Below are 27,260 nucleotides of genomic sequence, written 5' to 3' on the forward strand. Positions count from 1 at the left end.
TGGGGACCAACCAGAACCATGCCTGGACTCCTCGATGGCAGGCCTGGACGGTCTTCACCAGACCACGCCTGGTGGGAGGCAACAGGCATCAGCTCTGAGGCCAAGGAAGGGCCTGCGGCAGCCAGCTCACTGACTAGTCAGCTATGCTTACAAAAACACAGCTCTCAAGGAAGCCAAAGTGCTAGCAGCACCCCAAAGGTGCCTTTATGTACCTTCACCTTTGAATCTTTAAGAAACACACTTGCTTCTGAAACCAGAAGACGTTAGGAATCTTTCCAATGTAGACAAAACAGCATGCTTTAATCCTTTGAGGTGTTCTCTCAGGGAAGAATAATCTGTTTTGGCACAGCTGGCTATTTTTACTATTTATCTAAATATTTTTACTATTTTTTACTATTTCTTACTACATTTACTATTTTTACTATTTATCTTTATCTATTTATCCTCTTATCCTCACCCTTCTAAAAGCAATTTTTAGTTTAGCTAAAATGTCATCTCTCTTCCCATGTTAGGGAATAAGAAATGAAACACAAAGAGGACAAAATATCTCCTGAATTGGGAAGATAAATCCCTTGAATTTCCTAGGTGGCCTATTCCTGACCCTAAACCTGCTTGGGTCACTCCCACTTTAAAAATCAATCATCCTTTAGTTCTAGAATTCTGGAGAATTGGATTCCTTAAAATGATGATGATGAAGACAGCACCAAAGGAAAGGATGAAAAACCACTGGAACAAAATTTGTCACTTTATTTCCAAAACAATGTAGCTCCTCTTTGAGACAGAAGTTGTGCTGATCTCTAGGAAACTTAAAGGGTGATCCACTGCCTAATTCTCATGAACCCCTGATACCACAAAGAGGGAAAAAAGCGTATGAGGAGTTCTACCTACTGAAGTTCCAATGCATTATTTAGACTGGCTCTAAAAGAAGAGTGGAATACACTTTAATCTTTCAGGGTTTTTTATTATTATTTTTTCTTGGTTTTTCGTAAAGAGACGGTAAGAGCATACAGACCCACAACAAAGCTCTAACAAAAATATTTACACCTGAGCCTAAACTTCCTAAACTTCCTAAGTTTGCCTAGACTTCCTAAACTTCTTTGGAGGAAGACATCACAGAATATGTATAAATTATTCAGATTCTTTTTAAGAGGGATTGCCTCCCAAATAAATCTAAGTATATCCATCTCCCTTCAAGGGCTGAATAAGAATGTAATAATAATGTGCATTCTATTCTTCATCATGAAAATTCAACAGAAAGCTGCCTAAGAATTTCCCACACACTGTTTTTTAGGTCATTCATTGACTTATTCATCTATTCAACAGTATTTTTGGAAGGGCCATTCTGCCTTGAAGCAAAAACTTGATTAAGTCCTCTTCTGTATGTATGGTCATAAAAAGATCTCAAAACATTCTTTTTGACCACTAAACAGAACTCTAGAACATTCTCCGCACCCTGTATCGAGAAGTAATTTTATTTCCTGACTCTATTAAGCACCAGTCCTTCACAGAAGAACAGAAGAAGAATGGCTTCTGAATGATTTTTAAAGGGCACCATGTTTATCTTCCCGCTAAAATACCTTTGGCCCTTCCAAAATTCAGAAGCAGCAAAAATCAGACCAAATCTGTCTCTGGGGAAGAATGACAGTACTTTGTTAAAGGGCTGAGATGGGTATTATCGGAGCTCTGCCCGTAACTGGGCAACGGTTTTAAGAGGAGCCCCTGTCACACCTTCCCAAGTTCTCCCAGGCCTCTGTCTACAAGGAGCACTCTCTCCTTCACAAAACTGGGACCAAAAACCACAATAATAGCAAGAGAAGCCTCTGTTTTCCCATTCCCAAGAAGACAGCTTTTGGGGGGTCACCTCTAAAGAGCATTCCCGATAGGAGTGTGAGAGTACTCCAGGCATGCTGAATGTCTGGAGCAGACCGACCGATCAGAGGAAAACCAGCACTAGCTGTGTTAGTAAATGTGGTTTCCACTGCACTGAAAATCTTAAAAGCAGACTACCTCAGTTGGCCCAGCATACATCATGGGAGATGGGAAGATGGCCACCACTGTCGTTTCAGGATTCAGGATTCCTTCCTCCAGCACCGCGGCATGCTGCTTCATACGCCACATCAAAGGAACGTCATCATCCTTTGTCCAGCCACCAAGAGGGTGAAGGAGAAGGACGGGGCGCCGATAGCCCCTCTCTAGAAGTTGCTTATGGGTATCCTGCATTAACAGAGCATGTCCATTGTGCACTGGGTTGCGTAATTGAAAGGCAAACACAGCATCTGAAAAGAGAATTTCCAGAGTCAGGAACAGTCCATTTCTCATGGCTTATCTTCCAAAGGACAAGCAATTCTTCCCGAAGTTTGATGCCTAGGATTAAGCAAACATATGAGCCCCCAGTCAGGTAAAAAACATGTCCTGCTTTGACCTTTTACTCCAAGGCCAACTTGACCTATCTCCTTCCACCAGGTTTTTACTTTACAAATCAAATGCCTGAGGATGTGTAAGAGGATGGTCATGGATTTGCAACAACCGCTTTCTGCATTCCTGGTAAGCAAGAATAACCACACTTTCTGGTCCCAACTTCCTGGTTTAAGTGCTTACGGTGGGTGCAATTTCCTGGCCTGTGCCTTAATTACGCACCAGGTCAATCCCTCCATTGGACCCAAGACACTGCTTTATTAAAGGGGGGCAGAAAGGTAGAAAAATTTACAGTTTAAAAAATTTACTTACTATCCAAATATGCTCATTTATACTGGTGACTTTGACTGGAACCCGATGTTTTTTTGTGATGCCAGGTCTATATTGTGGGTTACAGTTTAGCAACAACACTATACCCTACAAGAGTCACTGCTATTACCCAAACAATGAAAACTGCTAGATGAATTAAGCTGGTTGACTCTGTATCTTCTGCTTACAACCCTGACTCTACTCCTGCAAGGGTCTGCCATCAGGAGACATTCTCAGAAAGCATGGTTCTTTGGCATCATAATAGAGAAATTTCACAGAACAGAATGGTAGCCCAGTTAGAAGAGCTCTATATGTTACTGCCCTGCCAACATCTGGTATAGCATCACGCCATGATGATTCCAGCCTGACTCAGGGAGAACATCCTCCCCTCTCCCATCAAATTTAAACCAAAGAGTATAACCATCTTCCCCCTTAGGTTCTCAATTCTGACCCTCTTCTATCATGATGACAGAAGGCCACAGGAGGAAATCTGTGTTCCCTTACTTGACCAGGGGCTTGGGGGTTTGTTGAGGGGTGTGGGGAGAGCCACGTCCTATGATATTCCAAGATTTACAGCATTACTGTTATGCTCTGAAGTTCTCAAGTTACCTTTTATACGTGAACAAGGCTAGTTTTCACCCAAGAAATAGCTGATATGAGGTACAAAAAAACAATGAAGTCCTGATACAAATATATGAGCATTTAAAATTATTCTGCTTTAGGGCACCTGGGTGCTCAGTCGTTTAGCATCTGTCTTCAGCTCAGGTCATGATCCCGGGGTCCTGGGGTCAAGCCCAGCATTGGGCTCCATGCTCAGCAAGAAGCCTGCTTCTCCCTCTCCCACTCCCCCTGCTTGAGTTCCCCTTCTTGCTGTCTCTCTCTCTCTGTCAAATAAATAAATAAAATCTTAAAAAATAAAATAAATAAGTAAAATTATTCTGCTTTAAGGAGATGGGAAGAGGAGTACAAACCTGAAAGTTTTTCTAGCCTGAATTCACTTCAAATCTTGTTTTATATATAGATATAAAAAGATCCCCAAACAGGGGGTGCCTGGGTAGCTCAGCTGGTTGGGCACCACACTCTTAATCTCAGCTCGGGTCTTGATCTCAGGGTCATGAGTTCAAGCCCCATGCTAGGCTCTTACTTAAAAAAAAAAAAAAAAAAACTCCAAAAATCCTTTTTGATCTTTAAGTAAAGCTCCAGAGCTCCCCTATCTCTGGGAGCAAGAGGCAATTTTACTTCCTGACTCTACTGTATATACTCCAGTCCCTCACAAAAAAACAAATGAAGAGGGTATAATTCAACATTTAGAAGATTACTGCCTGACCTTACTCACCCACTCTGATTCTGGCCTAAGTCATGTCACTCACTCAACTCTCTCCTCTCTTCCCTTCACTTAATGCTGCCCATTCTTTAAAAACAGCCTGCTCACAGGCACCTTGGTGGCTCAGTTGGCTAAGCGGCTGCCTTCAGCTTAGGTCATGATCCCAGGGTTCTGGGATCAAGCCCCAAGTCAGGTTCCCTGCTCATTAAGGAGCCTGCTTCTCCCCGCCCCCAATCTGGTTTTCACTCTCCCTCTCTCTCTTTCACAAAAATACATGAAATAAATAGCCTGCTCACAACAGACCCACTTACTGAGCATCAGTGCATCCTCCTCCTAGGCTAGTGTGAGTCACTGCACGGATGGTGGGTGGGGGACAGACTCCAGACTCCCACTGCGGAGAGAGGACTCTGGCCCAGCTCAAGCCTGCAAGCCCCAGGGCCCCAGAAGACTGCCTGTTTGGAAGACTCCTTACACACAGTGAGATACAGAAAACACATAAACATAGTGAGGATAAGGGGAGCCAGTGTTCTCAACTGCAGGAGATGGAAGGCATAAACACAGATAGGAGAAAGGTTAGAATAGACTATGTGCTACTGGATTAAGACTGAAAGTATCAGTGTGAGCTCAGGGGTTTCAGCCAGAGAGAGGAGATAGGAACAAATATAAACATGTGTGTGCTGTATCTAAGTGCCTGTGTGCCTACACATAATGCACATTTCTCAGCTCACCCACTGAAAGGTCCTATAAGCAACCACTACCCAATGATGATGAGCAACACAAAAGCACCAATTTTACATTCTAAATAACACTGGCAAATGGCTGGTTCTAGTGCTAGGGCAAGGAACTCACAACATGAGCTGGAACATCTTGTGTGTCATAAAGAAAGGAAGTGCTTGAAAAATGATGTCCCGGGCCTGGGGCATGTCAAAAGGACAGAGCAACCAATTTCGACCCAATGACTAATCCCAACAAGCACAAGTTACACACCAACATAAACAATAATAGTAACAAACTGTAACCTTTTGAGTAAAACAGGAATCTGAGTCCATGAAGAATAAAATAAATCAACAAAGTAATGGAGAGAAGGGGAAACTCCACTTTTGGGTAGAAGTCAACTAATAAACATCGGAAGAATGACAATTAGAAAAATCACCATTTGACCATATTTGTAATGTGCTAAAAAAAATTGTGGGTAAAAGTTTGATAACAACAGGATATTTATAGTTTCAAAATCTCTCGCCCAAAATACTTTTTAGTTAATAAGCACAAAATAACTTGTTAACTTTGTAACAGAAAATCCTGGCAAACACAATCTTAAACAAGAGACAAAAGTAAAATTTTTTAAAGACATTAACCTTAAAACAAAAGTTCAAGATGAGTCAAAATTGTAAGCCACCAGATACAATGCACTGAAAGCTCACAACTGCTTTCGTAGTATCTCTGACAAAAAACGTGTAACCCAAATCAAAACATGAGGAAGCAGCAGATAAATCCACACTAACCGACATTCAACAAAGTAAATGATATGTACTCTTAAAAAATGTCAAGGTCATGAAAGACAAAATAAAGACTAAATGACCCTTCCAAATTGAAGTAGACTATAAAGAGACATGACTGAGTCCTGAACCAGAAAGGAAAGGTGGGGAAGAAAAAAACCTGACTGCTGTTGGTTTTGCTATAATGGACCTTATTAGGACAGTGGCATGATTTGAATGGAGTATAAGGGTTAGACGGTGCTACACCAATGTTATTTTCTGGATGTGGATGAGCATGCTATAAATAGGTAAGAGACCGTTATTTTTAGGAAATGCGTGCGGACTTACTAAGGGGCAATGAGGCATCCCGTCATGTCTACAACTTTTAAAGACAGAACGAGAAAGCCAATAACGTATAATGTTAGTAACTATAGATTCTGGATAAATATACAGGAGTTCTTGTTCCTATTCTGTATCCTAATTTTTCTGTAAATTTAAAATCATTTCAAAATAAAAAGTTAAAAAACAAAGTGAAAAATTTTGACATGAGACATGAAGCAAATACAATGCAGGATCCTTATTTAGATCCTGATTCAAAAAAACTATTTTATTTATTTATTTTTTCTTTATACAACTTTTATTATACATATATATAACAAAAATTATATATATGTGTGTGTATGTACGTGTGTGTATATATATATATATATTTCCATGTTATGTTTGTCACCATATGTCACTAGTGTTTTTTTTAATTTATTTTTTATTTTCAGCATAACAGTGTTCATTATTTTTGCACCACACCCAGTGCTCCATGCAATCCATGCCCTATATAATACCCACCACCTGGTACCCCGACCTCCCACCCTCCGCCCCTTCAAAACCCTCAGATTGTTTTTCAGAGTCCATAGTCTCTCATGGTTCACCTCCCCTTCCAATTTCCCTCAACTCCCTTCTCCTCTCTAACTCCCCTTGTCCACCATGCTATTTGTTATGCTCCACAAATAAGTGAAACCATATGATAATTGACTCTCTCTGCTTGACTTATTTCACTCAGCATAATCTCTTCCAGTCCTGTCCATGTTGCTACAAAAGTTGGGTATTCATCCTTTCTGATGGAGGCATAATACTCCATAGTGTATATGGACCACATCTTCCTTATCCATTCGTCCGTTGAAGGGCATCTTGGTTCTTTCCATAGTTTGGCGACCGTGGCCATTGCTGCTATAAACACTGGGGTACAGATGGCCCTTCTTTTCACAACATCTGTATCTTTGGGGTAAATATCTAGGAGTGCAACTGCAGGGTCATAGGGAAGTTCTATTTTTAATTTCTTGAGGAATCTCCAAAAAACTATTTTAAAAAGTGACTATAGGAGTGGCTGCGTGGCTCAGTCAGTTAAACGCCTGCCTTCAACTCATGTGATAATCCAAGGGTCCTGGGATCAAGCATCATGTCAGGCTCCCTCCTCAGCATGGAGCCTGCTTCCATATCCTCACCTCCCAGCTCCTGTTCTATTTCTGTCTCTCTCTCTCTCTCAAATAAATAAATAAAATATTTTAAATAAGCAAATTAAATTAAAAAGTGATTACTATGAAGTTATCAGAAATTTGAACATTGAGTGGATATCTGATTACATTAAGTGATTATTATTATTATTAAGCTGCAAAAGTGGTATCATGGCTGTCCTTTTTAAGTCCTTGTCTTTAAGAGATAGGTACTAAAACATGAAATAAAGGGGGTATGAGCTCTGCTTCAGATCACATGCAGGGGTGAGGTAGCAAGGGGGGCAAAGATGCAACAAGATTAGTCAAGAGCTGACTACCTACTGAAGCTGGGCTAGAAGCACACAGGGATTCAGTATACTATGATACCTACTTACAAGTAGTGTAAAGTTTGAAATTTTCCATAATAACAAGGTCTAAAAGAGAAGATACATGCAGGGTACCAAAAGAATCATTACTTTAGAACAGGGTTAATTATGGATTCATATTGTAAGTACACCAGTTTCTAGACACGGACTGTGGCCTATAAGGACTGAATTTCACTTTGTACATTTTTGAAATAGGGATGATACTAAGGTTATTGTTATGAAGACAAAATAATATAAAGCACCCAGCACAGGGAGATGCATACTGCGGTCCCTTGTACATCTGAATTCCTTAATTCATTCAAGATGAGAGGAGAGAAGGGAGAGGAGGGAGGGAGAGGAGAAAAAACACATCTAAATATTCCTGGCAAGAAACTGAAGCCACTGTTCCACCCGTGGCTCAAGGTCCACTCGGGTACAAACTAACACTCAGCTAATGCCTCCAAGACGAGGGCATGTTAGCACTGTGCTCATTCGCTTTTGTCCTCCTTAATCAGAAACAGGCATCTGTCTCTGTAGAGGGCCCCCCTGGGTGTTACCACTTAGGTATATGATGACTACATGCCTAGACTTCACTCAGGTCAAATCTTATGTTGTAAAATCACCATTCGGCAGGAGTATCTATATGGCAGGATGTGCAAAAGGAAACACGTAAAATAAATGGTCTCAAATACACATATTTCACAGATCCTAATAATTTATCTATGTAGACTTTCTTTCCTAAAAGAATTAATCTAGCTTCACACTGGTCATTTAACAGATAAAGTGAAGATGGATGACTTAGTGAAAGTTCACATTAGCAGCATATAAAGGATCTGACTGCCAAAATTTCTTCCAGGCAGAATTACTTCCTTCATATCAGTCTACTCAGGAACCCAATGACCATTTGATCTGTCTGTCCATTTTTTTTCTTGCCAGTATTGCCAGGTTTTTCCTAACCTTCTACCCAGTCCCTTTTAATTATCAATGAACTGCACAAATGGCTTTAACTGTCTGTTAGATCCAGACTGCATTTTCATCCCTCCCATCTGGTTTCTCCACTAGAGAACTGACGTGGATGAAAGATGTAAGAAGAGCACCTGATCCACTGGAGGCTGACATTCCCAGGGTGCTGTCCCAGCTAACTCAACCCAGTACGCATCACTATTAAATTTTCCTCCATCAATTTTCCATTGAGGATGGAAAAAAAATTATGAGTCACTATGGACCTGGAGCCTCTAATACTTATAGCCTCACGTCCTCATCCTCTTTCTCTAAAGGACAGTGATTTCCCCACTGTCACACCACTCCTGGTGTCAAATACTTGCCTTTCTACTTACAATAAGTCCATGATTTCAACTGTGCTTGAAAATGGGAGATGATCTAAAAGATGACTGGAATTTACTACTGACATTTATGATTTCCATCTCTTTTTAGCCCTCTGTAACCGTGTTCCTGGGGAAAGACCAGGAATTCCATCCATAATCTTGACTTCTGGAGGGTCAGGAAGGGACACTACGAAGCTGCTGACGCCACCTATAAAAGCCAACCTTTTCCATAAAGAGCCACAGTGAATATTTTAGGCTTTGCAGGCCATGGGGGTTTCTGCTACAGCTATGCCAATCCTGAGGTAGGGATCCAAAACAGCACTGGTCCTGGGCCCAGGAGCTTACAATCTGGTCAGAAAGGAGAAGAAAGCATTCACTAATCGAAGAAGAAATGTGTGATAAAAGAAACACAGGTCCTTCAACTCCAACAGGCCATGACTGTGTCTTTGTTTTCGGAAGATAAGTCTGGTGACAGTGTGAAGGATCAAGTGATAGAAGAACGGGGCTGGATCCACTCAGTCAACCAATGTTCCTTTGTGAGTATGAGACCCCTGCCAAAACCAGGAGACGCCATCCTGTCCTCTGACATCGAGCCCCAACCCCACTGTCCTCATAACCTGCTAACCATGACACCAGCCCTTTCTCTACCCTTTAAAGGAAAAGCCATGAAACACTGGGGACATTTGGAAGGGGGTGGGGAATCACCCAAAAACGCACTATCCTAATAGAGCTGTTTTTGGTTGTTTTGCACAACCGCCTAGTTTTCCCCTTATACAGATATTTTTACACACTTGTAATCATAGATGTAGGACATTTTATACTCTGCTTGGCCATTTTCGGGTCGATCACCTGTCTCTGACATCTTGTGGTCCCTCTTGGAGCAATAGGTTCATTTGCTGGGTCCTATGAAGTTCCTCCTGTTCTCATTCTGGAAACTTACCCATTCCCCTGGATTCAATTACTAATCACCTACAGTTGGCCTCTGTTAGCTGCATCTCTAATTCTGACCGTCTACTTCATCAGTTAGACTTATGACTGAAAGCATTTCAGTATATATTGCCCATTACTATCCCCATTCCTTCGATCCTTCCACCTTCTCTATTACTCAAGCCAAACGCAGGTCTAACTCCTAAAACCTAGTCCTTCAGTATTTCATGTTTAAAGAAAGGGACAGTCCAGTAATGCAGGTTCTGTCCCTTTCCCTCCAGTCCAGCAGCCAACACACTAAAGAAACCAGTACTGTCTGATCTCTTTCCTTCCAGAAAGTGGGAGGGGAAGAACAGGAGATGGTTCTCCTGAGCATGCACCGATTTGTGACAGGGGAAGGAAATGGCAACCATGAGTTCTTCCTGGTGGTGGGGAGAGGACGAGCATAGAGTGCCCTGGATTCGTGGAGGACATGGGCTGCCTAAGCCAGCATCACCACCAGCAAACATTACTGTCCCAAGATGCCAAGAACTTGGCTGTGACCCTACTCTGCAGCTTTGTAGCCAAGTGCCCAAAAACAGCGTCAGTTCTCACAGGAGGGCTGTCCCCACATATCTCAGAACTGTGCTCCACCGCCACGCCCACAGTCAGAGCCCTGAGAACATCCCAGCCACTAACCCAGAATTACAACATCTTCCTGCTTCCCTGCTCTCAACTTCTGTAAAACTGTCCTACATACAGCAGTAATTAATAAGTCTTCTCTTCCAGTCCCACCCAAGCTTTATTATCTGCCACTTTATCTACCCCAAAGCTCTAGTAACAGGCATTTCTGATTTTCCCTCAGTCAATGTGGTAGCTGAACAAGGGTACTGACAACAGCTCTAGAGTTGTTAGGGAAGGTTATGTGTTTAATGTTTGTTTTTATGGCAGCTTTTTTTTTGAAGAGAGCTGGAAGTAAGAAAGAGCTTGATTTCCCCTCCTTCCTCTAGACTGTCCTAAATTACTGGCTTTCTTTTACTTAAACTGCTTATGAGGGGAGGAAAAAATAAGACAGGTCACTTAAATATTTGCCTTTCTACTTACAATACTAATTAGCATTTTTCATGAACTGAAACTCCTTTTTTTTCCCCAAGATTTTATTTATTAGAGAGCGAGAACATACACACATGCGAGGAGGGGGTAGGGCATAGGGAGAGGGAGAGAGACTCTCAAGCAGACTCCCCACTGAGCATGGAGCCCAATGCAGGGCTCACTGTCACAACCCTGAGATCATGATCTGAGCCAAAATCAAGAGTCAGACACTTAACCAACTGAGCCACCCAAGCATCCCTACAAACTGCACTTTAATGAATGGATGGAGACATTAGAAGGATATTTTAAGTAAAGTTGGGAATGATTCATGAGAAGTCTAAGGCAGAAGCAGATAGTCTCTGAAGGCATTAGACTCTTTTTTTAAAAAGATTTTTATTTATTTCACAGAGAGAGACACAATGAGAGAGGGAACACAAGCAGGAGGAGTCAGAGAGGAGAAGCAGACTTCCCACAGAGGCGGGAGCTCGACATGAGGCTCAATCCCAGGACCCTGGGATCATAACCCGAGCCAAAGGCAGACACTACCAACTGAGCCACCCAGGCGCCCCGCATTCGACTTTCTTGACCATAAGGCAGTGAGCTGGAGATACTGTAATCCAAAGTGTAGGGAGCCTCTATTAGTCTGATCAAGGCACACTCAGATGAGGCTCTCAACATAATTCCACAAAGCGAGTAACTGAAGAACAGTGGTCAAGGTTACGGGAACCCAAAAGGACTGATGAGACCTCTAGCGACTAGCAGCTCTGCATCCTGTTAGCACTCCTGAGGGCGCTGGAAGAAGACAGTGTTTCTGAAGCTGTGAGGAGAGGCGGTGACTAGAAGCTCGTTGTAGGGGATGGAGGCATGGCCAGATCACAGTGCTGAAGGAGGATGCTATGGGGCAAGAGCTCCCCCCAACTTTCTGTATTCTTTGATTATCTGCTAATGTTTCCCACATGATGGAAGCAGGATACAGCTCCCCTCCATTACTTTCCTTAAACCCCAACACATGGACACAAGACAGAACAGACAGGAAGGGGAAAGAATAAGCAAGGACAGAGCCCAGCTGACAAAAAGCTTTATATTCAACACTTTTTTTACTACAATTTGAAAACATTTCTAAGCTCAAGAATGTAAAACAATTTATTGCTGCGATACCTTGGGGAATAAGAGTAACAGTCTAGGGGTGCCTGGGTAGCTCAGTCAGTTAAGTGTCTGCCTTCGGTTCAGTTCATGAACCCAGAGTCTTGGGATCAAGCCCCATGTTGGGCTTCCTACACAGCAGGGAGCCTGCTTCTCCCTCTGCCTGCCATTCCCCTTGTTTGTGCTCTATCAAATAAATAAAATCTTTAAAAAATAAATTTAATTTAATTTAAAAACGTGTTTGTAAGATGAACAAAGCTTTCTCAGATTTCTTTAATACTATGATACTGGTACTAGCCTGAAAGAAGTTATGTCAACTTTCCCTTGGTAGTCCATCAAGAAAGCAATATTCTGTGTGTAATAAATACTAACTGGCTCTTACTTGGCCTAAGTGAAATCCATTCTTCTTTCTAAGACAGTGGTAAACCACCAGTGATTGAAAGAACCTGCTCTCTGGAACAGTGTCCCCTTGCAATCACTGATGGAGCTATTAAAGACCACTCCACCCTTCCAGCTACAGAACCGGCTCAGCACAGCAAATGCTATCATACCAGTAATGAACACAAGACAACAGCCCGTGTCCGATCATCAAAATTCTTCTTCAAAGATGAGAGGAGGAGAAATAGGAAGAGGTAGGAAAAGAAACCCTGGGTAAAAGAGAAAATAAAGATTCTGTTTTCTCTCCTTGCACTATGTACGAGACACAAACACGCCAGGAAAGGACTTGTTAATGGCCCTCCGAAAAGAGAGAACAAGAACTACAAAGGAAACTCCTGGGTCTGTTGCGTATTTGCCTTAGTCTAAAATGGAAAAGTAAACAAAATAATACTCCACAATCTTTGTTGTCTGATGTAAGGATAACTGGCTCTCAGCTACTTTAAACAAAGTTGCAATCACTCATTATGCAACAAATTCTCTAAATGACTTAAAATGTTTGGCTCCCAAGCAAAAGTGAAAAACAGATGTAATATTAAAGATTCCAATTATGAATAACTCCTTGATAAGACCCCTCACCAGTGCTAACAATTAATTTATGAACATGAATTAGTTAGGAATTCAAATTTTGGCAAAAAATTAAAGTAAATGAGGTGGTCTCAGCACATCTTCCATTAAACATGTTCTTGTTCACCAGAAAAAAAAAGAAAAACAGGAAAAAGCCTGTATGTACTAAACTATCAGATAATTCTGGTTGCAAATGAAATAAGATCCAGCTAGAAGTGTCTTAAACAGTTCAAACATACATTAAGTATTTGAGTAAGAAATCTGGAATCAGAGGACTCTACGACTGGGTCAGAAACTCAGCCAGTTTAAGATTCTCATGGATTCTCACAGATACGAAATAGTTACCCAAGCTCCAAACGCTGTACCCTTTCCTGGCAGCATCTGAAGCAGGAAGAAGAGGGTTAAGAAAAGACGACTTTTTGTCCTAAGCCACTTTCTTCTCAAAAAGAAAACCCCTGGGGCACCTGGGTGGCTCAGTGGTTAAGCATCTGCCTTCGGTGGCTCAGGTCATGATCCCAGGGTTCTGGGATCCAGCCCTGCATCAGGCTCCCGGCTCAGCGGGAAGCCTGCTTCTCCCTCTGCCCTTCCCCACGACTCACACGCATGCGTACGCTCTCATAAAATCTTAAAAAGAAAAGAAAGAAAACCCTTTTCTGGAAACCCTTCTCTCTTACATCTCAATGGCCAGAACAAACTTCTACAAGGACCCTTAAATCACTGACAAGAGAATGAGGTACTCTCACTGACTTAGAACAATCATGAAATATTCCCCTGTGACTGGGCCCAAAACATGCTAGCAAAAAAGAAGAAAACACTATAGTGTAGGCGGGCACCAAGTGTATCATTCAGAGAGACTCCTGCATAGTAGCTTCAAGTTCAGAGATAGTGAAGTTAAAGAGGCCCCAGGGCCAGGGGTGGGAGGTGTAGAGGAGTGGGGTATGGGTCCTGGGCTCAGAGGACATACAGGGCCCAAGCAGAAACTGAATGAATGAGGCGGGCTGGGAGGAAACTGCACAGCTCTGGACAGTGTGTGGTCTCCAGTTCCCAATCTATTTTAAGCTCTTATTTCAAATACCAGCAAAGTACAGTAGAGTTAAAGAATAAATCGGGCGCCTGGGTGGCTCAGTGGGTTAAGCCGCTGCCTTCGGCTCAGGTCATGATCTCAGGGTCCTGGGATCGAGTCCCGCATCGGGCTCTCTGCCCAGCAGGGAGCCTGCTTCCCTCTCTCTCTCTGCCTGCCTCTCCATCTGCTTGTGATTTCTCTCTGTCAAATAAATAAATAAAATCTTTAAAAAAAAAAAAAAAAGAATAAATAGATATTCTTTCTTTAACCTTTACGCAAATAGAGGTGAGACGCCCTTCAGACTCAGAAATTATGACACATTGACCTCTTACTATGGGTCGGAGATCACAGTGCCTTACACAACTGATCTCATTTAACTTTTTTGCCTTTTTTTGTGGGAGAAGCAGAGAGAGAGGAGAGAGAGAATCCTAAGCAGGCTCTGCGCTCAGCACAGAGCCCTACGTGGGGCTCAATCTCACAAGCCTGAGATCGGGACCTGAGCCAAAATCAAGAGTCAGATGCTTAGCCGACTGAAGCACCCAGGTGCCCCACATTTTGCTTTTTAAAATAAAATGTTATGAATTAAGTATTATTACCACCCTTATTTCTACAACTGAAGGAAGCGAGACTTGGAGAAAAAAGTAATTTCTCCACAACCACATGACTTCTTGGTATTAAAGCAGGGGACAGTGTGTGCCCCAGACTCTGGAGTCCACAGAAGCTAGACACAACTACTGAAATGAGTGCTCTTGCCCAGCTTCCATAGTCACTCGGAAGGGGGCTTCTGAGTTATGGCTGAGTTAGCTAGCTCCTTAAAAAGCCACCACATTAACTTTTCTCAGCCCTGAATACTCCCTTTCTACACAGAAAGTGTTTTTAAAAAGCTACACCAAGGCTTAGGGCTTAACTACTTCTGTAACGAATCTTTCAAATTCTTCAGATCCCAAGCTCTATCGTGAATGCCAGTCCCTGACATGGAAGCTTGGATTTAAGTATGTGGCTGTACCAGTATAAACACGTTACTCAATTACCTCTGTATGAAGACCTGCGGATTGCAAGCTGTCAGGTATAAAAATCCCTGTCCTGCAGTATAAAGAACAGCATCTACGAACTCTACTCATACTACTCCATTTCATGTTAATCCAGAAATAGGAAACTACTACTAAACCACTCTTTGACAACCTTCCCTGTTATCTGTTTACTGTCCTTGTCTTCTATACCATAGGCTCCTGTTGTTGTCTGATGTAAGGATAACTGGCTCTCAGCTACTTTATTTATGGATCCCCAGCACCTGGCACCCTGGTATAAAGATGTACACCAAACATTTGTTGAATAAATAGCCAACATGATATTGTTGTTCTCTTATTTTCTGCAGTGATATGTTAGACTCATAAGATATTCGGAAATAGAGCACCTGGGTGGTGCTCAGGTCATGATCCCAGGGTCCTGAGATCAAGGCCCACACTCTGTTTAGCAGGAAGCCTGCTTCTCCCTCTCCCACAACCCCTGCTTGTGTTCCCTCTTTCTTTGTCTCTCTCTGTCAAATAAATAAATCAATCTTTAAAAAAATATAAAGCACACTGATATAAGTGAATTACTCAAATAATTTCCATAGTTCTACTCAGCTTTAGCATGTGAGTTTTATAATACACAAATAAAAGGTCAATTTATTATTGGCAACGATCTCCCACACAGTATACAAAGTGTTCGATCAAACTGTACCCACAAACTGTACCCACATAACCAAACTACCCAGGTGGGTTTAGATCAACTACCACTTCAACATACTCCATCCTGCAATTATCTTTACTCGATGTGCTTTTATACTTTAGTAAGCAATGGAAAAATTCTAGAACTTTCCCATCAAGCAGAGACTCCAAATAGTCCTGTGTTAGATAATGAGATCCATGTCTTACCAGCATTCATATCTTTAAACTTCTGCTTTAGCTCAGTAGGAGTGAAACGATACTGATCAAGACCATCATTCCAGTAAATTCGGTCCAAGACTTGAAGATCTCCTCCAATCAGCCAATCTCCTTGTTCCATAACCATCTAATGGAAGAAAGAAAATGTTTAAACAGAAACCAAGATCAAAATAAGTAAGAACATTTCTCACAGGAGGTACATGTAGCTCTAAGCTACCCTCATCTTAAGGCCAACGGTAAATCTGTTTGGCTTATCAACTGAATTGGGATTAGAGATGTTTTAAAATTAGAATGTATTTTATAAGCCCTCAGAGGGTTCTGGGACACAATGAGTAATTATAACTTGTTAGGTAAAAACATTCTCTTCACTGTTGTTGTATGCTGATGAACAGAAACATTTGTAACCCTGGGTCACCCCAGCCTCTGTGTTCTCCAATCCTAAACTTTTGAGCAATTCAAGTGATGATGGAGCTGGACACAAATTCATACCTTCCCATCTCCACACCACCTCAAATTTCTCACAGCTTTACTCCTGCTCTTTCCCTGAGAGGAGGGATGTAACCTCTGGACCTGTCCATTTCCACAGCACAACTCCAGCTCACCCTTCCTCCCTCACCCCCCTGCCCACCCTCGCTTCAGCGTCTGTGCCAATAACGCACCTAGATTGCTACGGTCCCTTCCAACCTGGTCTTGCTTGCCAAAAAGTCCTTCCCCACCCATCAAACCATTCAATCAGCAAGTATTTATCTAGTAACTGGCCGTGCCAGGGTTTGCACTAGGCACTGGGGAATATAGCAGCAAACAGGACAGAAAAAGGCCTCACTCTAACAGAGCTTGCATTCTAGTGGGACAGACTGAGCAGAAAGCAGGCAAGTGTTGGCTAGTGAAAACTGTTAAGAGAGAACAACCAGGGCAATGGAGCAGAGCTCCTGGGGATTAGACTCAATGACATTTCAGCGAAGAGTCAGTGAAGGTCTCTCTTGAGGAGGGTGGCAATGAACCCAAGGTGACTAAAAGGAACCAGCCATGGAGTTCAAGTATTTCAGGAAGAGCTGATCTCCTCCAGCTGCTCTGAGGAGATCAGACTGTGACAGACATGAGGAAGCAGACTGCAGGCAGGGCACGACTCTAGGCTGGAGACCTGGAGAACGTGGCCAGTACCAGAGCAAGGGGGATGGGCTGGAAACATCCTGCACAAGACCATCAGGCAAGCTTCTTAAAGCACCTCTTTGCTTGGGCCTCACTCATGCTCCAAGGCTGCCTGTGACCTCTCCACTCCTAGCAAGGCACAAACGGACACCACTGTCACTGTGGGCAACTTGAACCCAGCCTAAGACTCTCCAGGATTCTACTTGCAAGGATCACTATAAGGACAGTGTAAATGACCGAAATGTGGTGTGAAAAGCACGAAGCAGAAATACATGTAAACCACTCATGACTCAACAAGATCTTAATATCTCAGGGTAGAATGCTATCTTCCCTCTGTCTTCCCAAGGTCCTCTCTCCTGCTCGACAACCAGTCATCTCTCCAATGCATGGAGTCTGCTCCTCCTGCTTCCTAAAACTGGAATTCTGTTTTTCACAGTTCCTCCTATCACAACCTTGCTGGATCCTCAAGGTTGCATACAAGTACTAAGTATCCCAAGAAGTTAATGGATTACTCTAAATAAAAGTGGAGGGGCACCTGGGTGGCTCAGTGGGTTAAAACCTCTGCCTTCAGCTCAGGTCATGATCCCGGAGTCCTGGGATGGAGCCCCGCACTGGGCTCTCTGCTCAGCGGGAAATCTGCTTCCCTTCCTCTCTCTCTGCCTGCCTCTCTGCCTACCTGTGATCTCTGTCTGTCAAATAAATAAAAATCTTTAAGTAAAAGTGGAAAAAACACCAATAATTGCTCTCTGCTACAGATTATGGAAGAGGGCTTTGAAGCCCAAAGTCCTGAATTCAAACCAAACCCTCATCCTACCTGTTAGCTGTATAATTCTGGTCATGATATTTATCCCCTGTAAGTCTTAATTTCTCTATATGTAGGATAGAAATGCCACCCATCCTTATAGGTCTGCTTTGCGGTTCAAAGAATTTACATAAGTAAGCACGTTTTGTAAACTACTATTTATTATTAATAACTGTAGAATTTTAATACCAAAGGAATGTCTGATACCATCACTAATTCAAACTCCTTATTTTCTAAAACAATATCTCCCTATCTTAAAAAGTTTATCACTTTTTATTCCTCATGAGACAAGATTTAACACATTTACATGACCTAAACAGATGTCTTAAAAATTGTCTAGACAACCTACTAAAATTTCACTTAATTTCTTTTAAAGCTCAGAGTATACTTTAAAACAAATGACAGAAATTTTACTTCAGTGATGACATTTCACATAAAACACATAAAATACATGAGGCCCTTTGGAAAGACTAACTGGATTTCACTGCTTTCATACCAGACACAAAGCGTTCAATTAAAACCCCAATCACCCTGCCGTAGGCTCCCACAGCACCTGCCCTCGCAGCCTTCCTATAGAACATGATGTCTGCTCCCCACCAGACAGTAAGCTCCAACCATACAGAGACTGTGTCCACTGTTACATCAGCCCTATATTCCCAGAACCAGTACCTAACTCGGGACCTAATGTATAGAAGATGTTTAAAAAAGATTAACTAGAGGTGCCTGGGTGGCTCAGTCAGCTAAGCATCCGACTCTTGATTTCAGCTCAGGTCATGATCTCAGGGTTGTGAGAACGAGCCCCACATTGGGCTCTGCGCTGGGCATGAAGCCTGCTTGGGATTTTTTCCCTCTCCCTCAGTCATCCCCTTTTTACCTCATAAGAAAAAAAAAAAGATTTACTGAACAAATATTATCCAGACCAAAATGACAAGATCATGTGTTCATCACACTAATCTGAGATCCAGTGTCCATTCTGCAAAATATCAACAATCCCAAAGGAATTGTGGATATACAGGTAATGCCCACACTTCAACATACACAGTATCGGCCCATGGAGATAAAATGCAAGGTTTGTTAAGGACCTTGATGTAAGGGTGGTTCTTGCATGTTGTTCCCCACTGTCTGGCACAGCGTTCTTCCTTCCTGTGCTCGAAAAACTCCGGGTTGCGAAGAATGGCCACACGGCGGCCCTCGTACATCAGAGCAAATGCTGTACAGCCGTCCAGCCTCTCTTTATCTTCGTGAGTAGCCGGTAGAACTATAGGCACTGACAAGTTAATGACACCCCCTGCAGGGCACAAAAGAACAGAAAGCACACAGTTTGCATTACTCAACAGGACTCACAGCCACCTTTCACTCCAAAGGACACTCTTCAAATAATACAAGATTTATGGGTCCAGTACCCGCCAGAGAAAATCAGGAGAGAACAAACAACCACAGAGGTTAAAAAATAAAAAATAAAAAAACAGCAAACATTAAGAGCAGCAACACTGTGTAGCAACATACTTCTCACAATAATTCATGAAACTGTCTTTGGGAAGAAAAAAATGGTCACAAAACCACATTAGTAAAAGAAACTCTTTAACAAGGAAGAATCAGCTGATTACACCTAATGTCACCCAAAATATACTGAGTACCTCCAATATATCAAAGACAAAGAACAATGTTTCCAGGCCTTTCCAGGAACATGGAAACCTTTCCAGTAAATATATTGTGAGTGGCAAGTGTACTTGAGTATACTTGGGTTTCCTTGAGACAGGAAGACAAAAACACCCAAAAGGTATTTTTATTTCTTGGTTTTTAATCAGAATTGAACCAATGTCAGCAATTACTGGCCAAGAAACAGAGGAAGTAATCAATTTGAACCAAAATGTATGATCAGTGAGACAAAAGCACATTCTCAGTTTCCAACCTTCCAAGCTCTAAATGTTTTTTCTAATCATTGTCCCCAGGTTAGAAGGAAAAAAAAAAAATGCACTCTCAAATTCATATGTGGATCTTATTTACATACCTAGTAAAAGCATATTCTTTTGGAAATCATGGCATGCCCTCTTTAGACAAAAGATGTAAATAAAATTAATGATAACTGGTTGGCTGCTTTAAAGTTACCAAGAGGTACAGTTTAAAAGGGAAAATTAACAGGTAGATTTGTACCAAACCCAGACTAAATGACTACTAAGAAGTCAGTCCACAAAGACTTTACCATTGGTTCTAAAGAAGAAAAACCAAAAAGGAGTATTTAACACTTTTATATGATAAAATTTAAGAAAAATGACTAGGAGTTATAACTTCTATTATCAATTTCACTCCTTAGTTAAAAGAAATCATAACAAAGAAGAACATGGTAGCAATTTAGTAGGGCTCTGTGACATTTAAAAATATTTTCTTTAATGTAATTAATTAATTTTACCAACGGTATACAAAGGTTCAGGCAGCTGAACTATCATTACAATATACTAACCATCAATTTCCTTGGTACCTTTTCCTTTTTCAGTGTTTTAAAAGAAGAATGATCCCTTTAACCATCTGTTTCAGGACTCCTTAACTTGGACTCCCTGATCCCTTATTAGAACACTCAAGCATGGATTTCAGTAGAGCAAAATTCAGTACAGATGTACACTTTTCAGAGACAAATTTATCAAGGTGCTCCAGTGGATACAGCACAGGGAAACTATATTCACTTTCTAAATACACTCTCAGCCCCAATCCCCAGGTTTTCCTTCTCTCTGCAATAAATGACATGCAGGAAAACAAAATGGGGAAAGAAAAGATTTCATAGTTTGCTCAGGGAATTCAGTACTGATGTAACTTAGTCTTAAAATGCTACCTCCATTAAAGACATCACCACTGTTTTTTATCAATGGTGATGAATCTGTGTCATTTCTCTTCCAGGCTCGATGTACTAGAGAAGTAAATGGTCTTACCGTCCAGAAGACAATCAAAGTGAAGGCACTGCAAATACTCCCTCTCTCTCATAAAGCCGTTCAGTGGGGTCGCCCACCCTTCTGCCAAAACTTGCACCCACTGCATATCCACCTAGCAAACGAGACAGGAAAGGAAAGTTTTCTACTTCATACACTTAGGAACAAAAGCAGCAATAACCTTTAGAAGTTTAATTTTGAAAGCAATGGGAACAAATACCTCAAGAATGATTATAGATTATACAAATCTAATAAAGATTAAGGGCACTAGGAAAATGTGCATTTCTCCTAATAAATGTAAATAACATTAGGCTTCAAAGCATTTCTAATAAGGATAGCATCTCCTCCACTAGTAGTTCTCAAGCTTTAATGTGTTATAAGAAACCCCGGGAAGGCCTTTATTAAAATAAAGATTGTTCCACCTCCAGAGATTCTATTTCAATCATTTTGCTGTGGGGCCCAAGAATTTGTATTTTTAATAGGTTCCCAGAAAATCCTAACAGTGATGGTCTGGAAATTAGACTTTGATAACTACTGCCTCAAACTAAAGCAAACCTTACATAAAAATATTTATCAATGGGGCGCCTGGGTGGCTCAGTGGGTTAAGCCTCTGTCTCCGGCTCAGGTCACAATCTCAGGGTCCTGGGATCAAGCCCCAGGACCTTAGCAGGGACCTTAGCAGGGAGCCTGCTTCCCCTCTCTCTCTCTGCCTGCCTCTCTGCCTACTTGTGATCTGTCAAATAAATAAAATCTTTAAAAAATATATTTATGAGAACAAGTGCCTCAACAATGTCAGAGCACCCCTCATTTTACAAAGACTGTATGACTTCTTCATCTTCAAGACTTGTAGCATCTCCTACCAGAAGGAGTTGGTGGACTATGTATCATTAAGGCAAGTTGGATGTGCTCATTTAACTGCGTGTGTGCACACGTACCGTGCATATGTTTCTCAAACGAGAAAAGATAAAGCAACTGCCAAGGGGTGTAAAATGTAGCTTACTATTTATTCCCTAAGTATGCTGGCTGATGTGTTTCACTTCACATTCAAATAACAGGTATTCCCCCTCCTTCCATTCACAGGAACAATCATCTGCATAGACCAAATTGTGTCACCTGCTTTCAGGCTTTCCTCTCATCAATTATTCCTAACTCTCAGACCTGGCCATTCATTACCTGTTCCCACCAAAATCCAATTCTAGATGGTATATGTTAGGAACTGAATGTCTGTGCCCCCCTCGAATTCCTATATTGAAGGCCTAATCCTCAGTGTGACTCTATTTGGAGTCCTGGCTATAAGGACAGGACACAGTTAAATGAAGTCATTAAGGGTGGGGCCCTACTCCAAAAGATCTGGTGCCCTCACAGGGAGAGGAAAGACACCACCAGAGCTCCTTCTCTCCTCTTTATGATGACACAGAGAGTGAGGGCTGTCAGCGAGCCAGAAAGACAGTCTCACCAGCAACGGCATCAGCCAGCACCTTGATCTTAGACTTTCCAACCCCCAGAACAGTTAGCAGAGTCATTTTTTTTGCTTAAGCCTTCTGGTCTACTGTATTTGTTATGGCAGCCCACGCTAATACACTACTGACTTAAGATGAATTCTTTTAATTAATTACTTTTCATCCTGCCATGCAAAGAACAAACCACAATATTAAAAAAGCTACTGTGTTTCTGGGTTGTAGAGTCTGACTGACCTGGATTCATATTCATTCATTCTCATATTCTCTCTCTAGCCCTGTGTGTGGGGGTTCATTCGATGCAAAGTATGTCGGTGACAACATCTGTTCCCTTGCAACAGTCACCTTTCTGAGGGGCTCTGGTCTCCCAACTCTCCCCCTCTGCTCCCCCAGCATGTCTTAGCTTCTGATCAGACCCAACCACACAAAGTGCATCAAGTAATCTACTTCTAACCACGGATTTGAATAACTACTTAAAGAGGCTTTCTCTAAGCCCAGAAGTTTGTTGGTGGGTGTTTTTTCTGTTTGTTTGTTTGTTTGTTTGTTTGTTTTCTTTTCCTCCCTAATTTAAGACTTAGTGCTTCCCTGAGTGTTCTGGATTTTTACGAACTAAAAGAAAGGCTAGGAAAGTCAACTTCTGATCCAGGTTCTCAGTCCTTAATCTCCCCATTTATTATTATTATTTTTTTTATTTGGCAGATAGAGGTCACAAGTAGGTAGAGAGGCAAGCAGAGAGAGAGGGGGAAGCAGGCTCCCTGCTGGGGCTCGATCCCAGGACTCCAGGATCATGACCTGAGCCAAAGACAAAGGTTTTAACCCACTGAGCCACCCAGGTGCCCCTAATCTCCCCATTTTTAAAGTACATCTAAATGAAAAAGTTTAAAATGCTCTAATATTTCAAAATGATAAATTACAGTTTCCATTGTCATCATACCCAGTTTAGCTGAGTAGTTTTTTTAGTGGGGGTAAGGAGTTGGGGAGGGAGACACTCAATGTTATTAGAGGTGACATATACAGAATTACTCTTAACAAAATAAGAAAGAAATTCAGGGTTTTGGCAGAATATTATGAAACCTGTTTGGAGGGGGAAAAAATGTTCATTTTAATTATTGTACTTAGAGTATTCTGAAGCATTAAGAACCCATTCTTTCTGGTAAGCTGAAAACTTTTATTATTAAAGATTTTATTTATTAATTTGACAGAGATCACAAGTAGACAGAGAGGCAGGCAGACAGAGAGGAAGAAGCAAGCTCCCCGCTGAGCAGAGAGCCCAATGCAGGGCTCGATCCCAGGACCCTGAGATCATGATCTGAGCCAAAGGCAGAGGCTTAACCCACTGAGCCACCCAGGTGTCCCTAAGCCGAAAACTTTTATACAATCTTTGGTCTGCTGTTTCAAAATAGGTAAATATTAGGGCACCTGGGTGGCTCAGTCAGATAAGCCTCCTACTCTTGATTTCGGCTCTGGTCATGATCTCAGAGTCATGAATTGGAGCCCAGCATCAGGCTATGTGCTGGACATGGAGCCTGCCTAAGGATTTTTGCTCTCCCTCTCCCTCTGCCCTTCCCCCCACTTAAAAAAAAAAGTACATATTATGACTAAAACCACATCAAAGCCATGATATTTTGGGAATATGGCTTCACAAATTAAATACATTTCCCATCCCTGGAAATTGTGATATAAACTATAACTATAACCCCTACCATCACCACCCACGCCCTTAAACATAGTTATTAAACAAGATTTATAGATAATGATTATATGTTAGGCTAAATCACTTGGCACGAAAAGCAACAAAGCACTTACTTTATTAATTTTCAATGCTGGTAATGTCTCTGCATCTGTTTTTGCCAGATGGAGTTTATTTTCTGGCACATATAATTCTTTTACTTCGTAAGAGGCATCCACAGGTACAATATCCTATACAACAAAGAAAGTACAATTAAATATTTGATTCAACAATTTAAAGTTCTCCAAAGGGTATATTAATGAAGAAAATTTAACACCCCAAAAGGAGACTTCAAAACAAAGTATAAAAGTGGGCTCTGAATCCTGTGCCTCCCCAGTCAACTTTTCCTGAGGTCTGCTGGTCTACTCTCAACACATGCCACGTACAAAAGTCTTTAAGCATCACATCCCATTACCTAGTGACGAAGAATAAATTCTGAGAATGTGCCACCGATGTCAAAATCAAGCAACTGCGAAAAACAGGTGACCTCAACTAAGAGGTAATAAGAAGAATTTGGGAACAAACAAAATCACTCTAAATACTACCACTCTCATCTTTAACATGTCAAAAACCCTTTTATTTCAGCTTTCATATGCATCTTTATCCCTAGAGTCACCAACGCCACCTTCTCAGTCATGCCACAAGGTACTCCTGAGTACATCAGCTTTACCCCTACTGTTGTGGTTTGAGAAACAGCACTTTTTGACCCCATCTGGAATGCAGTCAAGAAGTTTCATGTGAACTCCAAGTACACATTTACACAACATTGGGACAGTCCTTGTCTCTAAGAACATAGAAGAATGTATCTGTAATCACAACACAGCTCCTTAGAGGATCTCTACAAGTCTTGCTCACTTGTCAGACCCCAAGGAATAATTACCAAAATGTGTTTAATTGCTTCAACTTTTTTTAAAGCCAAATCTATTAGGTCACCTTTATAAGCATACAAAAGTGGCAATGATTAAGGGCTTTTCATACATGTATCTCATCCAAGCAATACTTTGTTATTCAAAACAAAATAATTCTCAAGAGAATGAATAGATAAGCCACAGACCAGAAGAAAATATTTGCAAAAGGCATATCTGAAAAAGGACTGTTATCTAAGACACACACGAAGAGCTCTTAAAACTCAGCGGTAAGAAAACAAATAGCCCCATCTTTTTAAAAAATGGGCCAAAGACCTGAACCAAAACCTTACCAAAGAAGATATACAAATGACCAACAATCATATAAAATGATACTCCACATCATGCCATCAGGGAAACGGCCAAAATCCGAAACACTGACACCACCGGTTGCCAGTGAAGCTGTGGAGCAACAGGAACTCTCATTTGCTGCTGATGGGAATGCAAATAGTGTAGACACTTTGGAAGACAGTCTGGCAGCTTCTTACAAAACCAAACACACACTTAGCATACAATCCAGAAACTGCGCTCCTTGGCAGTTACCAAACAAGCTGAAATCTATGTCCAATCAAAAACCTGCCCAGATATTTAAAGCAGCCTTATTCTTAACTGCCAAGACTCAGAAACAACTAAGATGTCCTTCAGTAGATGAATGGATAAATTGGTACATCTAGTCAATGAATGCACTAAAAAGGAATAAACTTACCAAGCCATGAAAAGACATGGAAGAAACTTAAATGCATATTACTAAGCAAAAGAAGCCAATTTGAAAATGCTGCTTACTGTATGATTCCAACTATATGACGTTCTGGAAAAGGAAAAACTATGGAGATGATGAAAACACCAGTGTTGCCAGGAGTTATGGGTGAGGGCGGGCTGAGGGGAAATGAAGGCAAGAGGGGATTTGGGGGCACTGAAATGATATGATACTACAACAGCGGATAAGTATACATCTGTCAAAACCCACAGACGTAGAACCCCACTGTAAACTATGAACTTTGGGTGACAAAGTGTCATAGTAGTTCTTTCAACTGTAACAAATGTACCACTCTGGTGAGGGGTGTTGATACGAAAGGTTGTGCTTGGTTGGGCGGTGGGGTAGGGTATATGGGAACTCACTCTACTTTCTCACTTTTGCTGTAAACCTAAAACTGCTCTAAAAAATAGCCCATTAAAAAAATGCAAAACAAAAACAAAAGCAATTCAAAACAAGTATCAACGGACAAACCAGAGTTTCAAATCTGGTTGCTATTTTCCTGACTAAGCGAGGAAAGTAACTTCCAACTTGTATTTGGACTTATGGATTTATGTTAATATCTTCAACAGAGGAGAAAAGCAGTCATATATGTGTATCAAAGATAGGAGGATCTCACAAAAGGCCTGGTGCCACTACTCAAGCAGCCCCTATGGGTTCTGAAATCTAGAAAGATGGATGCTCCTACATTTCTCCTCCAAAACAGAACAAAATAGACATAGTTCAGCACTAGCTAAATCAAGTGTCAAAATCAGTCTGCTCCCATTGGCAAATTCAAGGCTTCTGATCTTTCTTAGGATAAACCCAAGCATGAAGGAAAAGAGAAAAGAATACAAATTAAATACAGGAAAGAAACACTGCTTGCTACAATACCAAGTTTAGCTAATTATTTGTGGTGTGCAAACATGGGTACTTTCTGGGAGACCCCTTTGTCCCTCGAGCATCCCACTGTTCACAGGAGGAAGAAAGTGGAAAAGGGAGTGTCTACAACATAAGCCATGCACAGCACAAGACACTTCATATACCTTTCCAGGCCTTCTGCAGCAAAGCTTCCTGCAGGCACCCACAACTGAAGGCTATTCATTGTGTTTATGGGGCAAATACTACATGAGGGCATTCAAGACAATGGTGAAGGAAGAATGATACCTTCCACCAGCTTCCTATAGATAAAAATACTATACAACTTTGTATTAATGAGGCAGATTATTTCTTTCTTTCTTTTTTTTTTTCCCAAGAGCATGAGAATGGGAAGGGGTGTGGAGGGAGAGGGAGAGAAATTCTTAAGCCTACTCCCCACTGAATGCAGAGCCTGATGCAGGGCTTGCTCTCAGGACCCTGAGATCATGAACTGAACTGAAACCAAGAGTCACACTCTCATCCGACTAAACCACCCAGGCACACCAAGGCATACTGTGTCTAGTAATGCCAAGCTAGAGAGGCATGTCTTAAATTTTGCCAATAGTCAAAGAAGCAGTTAAGTATACATACACGATCTATACACAATACTTGATTTCACTGTGTACCTGAAGAGGAAATCACATATAGAAAAGTCCCTTGTTTTCTTTGTATTTTAATTTTATCTCAATAAAACTGGAAAGAAAAAAAATGACCTATAATCTGGCAAAAGAAATAGCTTAAGGTAGTCTATTCTGTGCAATAACAAGGAATAATTTCAGAAATCACTGTTAATACATTTATTTTAAATTATAGCA

The 27,260-nt window shown here is 41.4% G+C and overlaps 1 protein-coding gene across 1 annotated transcript in view; it reads right to left on the reverse strand.

The window, feature by feature from the left end:
- The window catches only part of PAPSS1 (3'-phosphoadenosine 5'-phosphosulfate synthase 1), a 100,754-nt gene that overhangs the window by 27,122 nt on the left and 46,372 nt on the right, over positions 1–27,260 (reverse strand). Inside the window, exons 6-10 of the mRNA XM_059376969.1 lie at positions 23,967–24,080; positions 20,707–20,818; positions 18,865–19,070; positions 15,823–15,958; positions 2,008–2,276 (exon numbers count right to left, since the gene is read on the reverse strand). Coding sequence (XP_059232952.1) covers positions 2,008–2,276; positions 15,823–15,958; positions 18,865–19,070; positions 20,707–20,818; positions 23,967–24,080 — 837 coding nt within the window. The remainder of the gene's footprint in view (positions 1–2,007; positions 2,277–15,822; positions 15,959–18,864; positions 19,071–20,706; positions 20,819–23,966; positions 24,081–27,260) is intronic.

Source organism: Mustela nigripes, chromosome 1, assembly GCF_022355385.1.
Source record: "Mustela nigripes isolate SB6536 chromosome 1, MUSNIG.SB6536, whole genome shotgun sequence".
NCBI lineage: Eukaryota > Metazoa > Chordata > Mammalia > Carnivora > Mustelidae > Mustela > Mustela nigripes.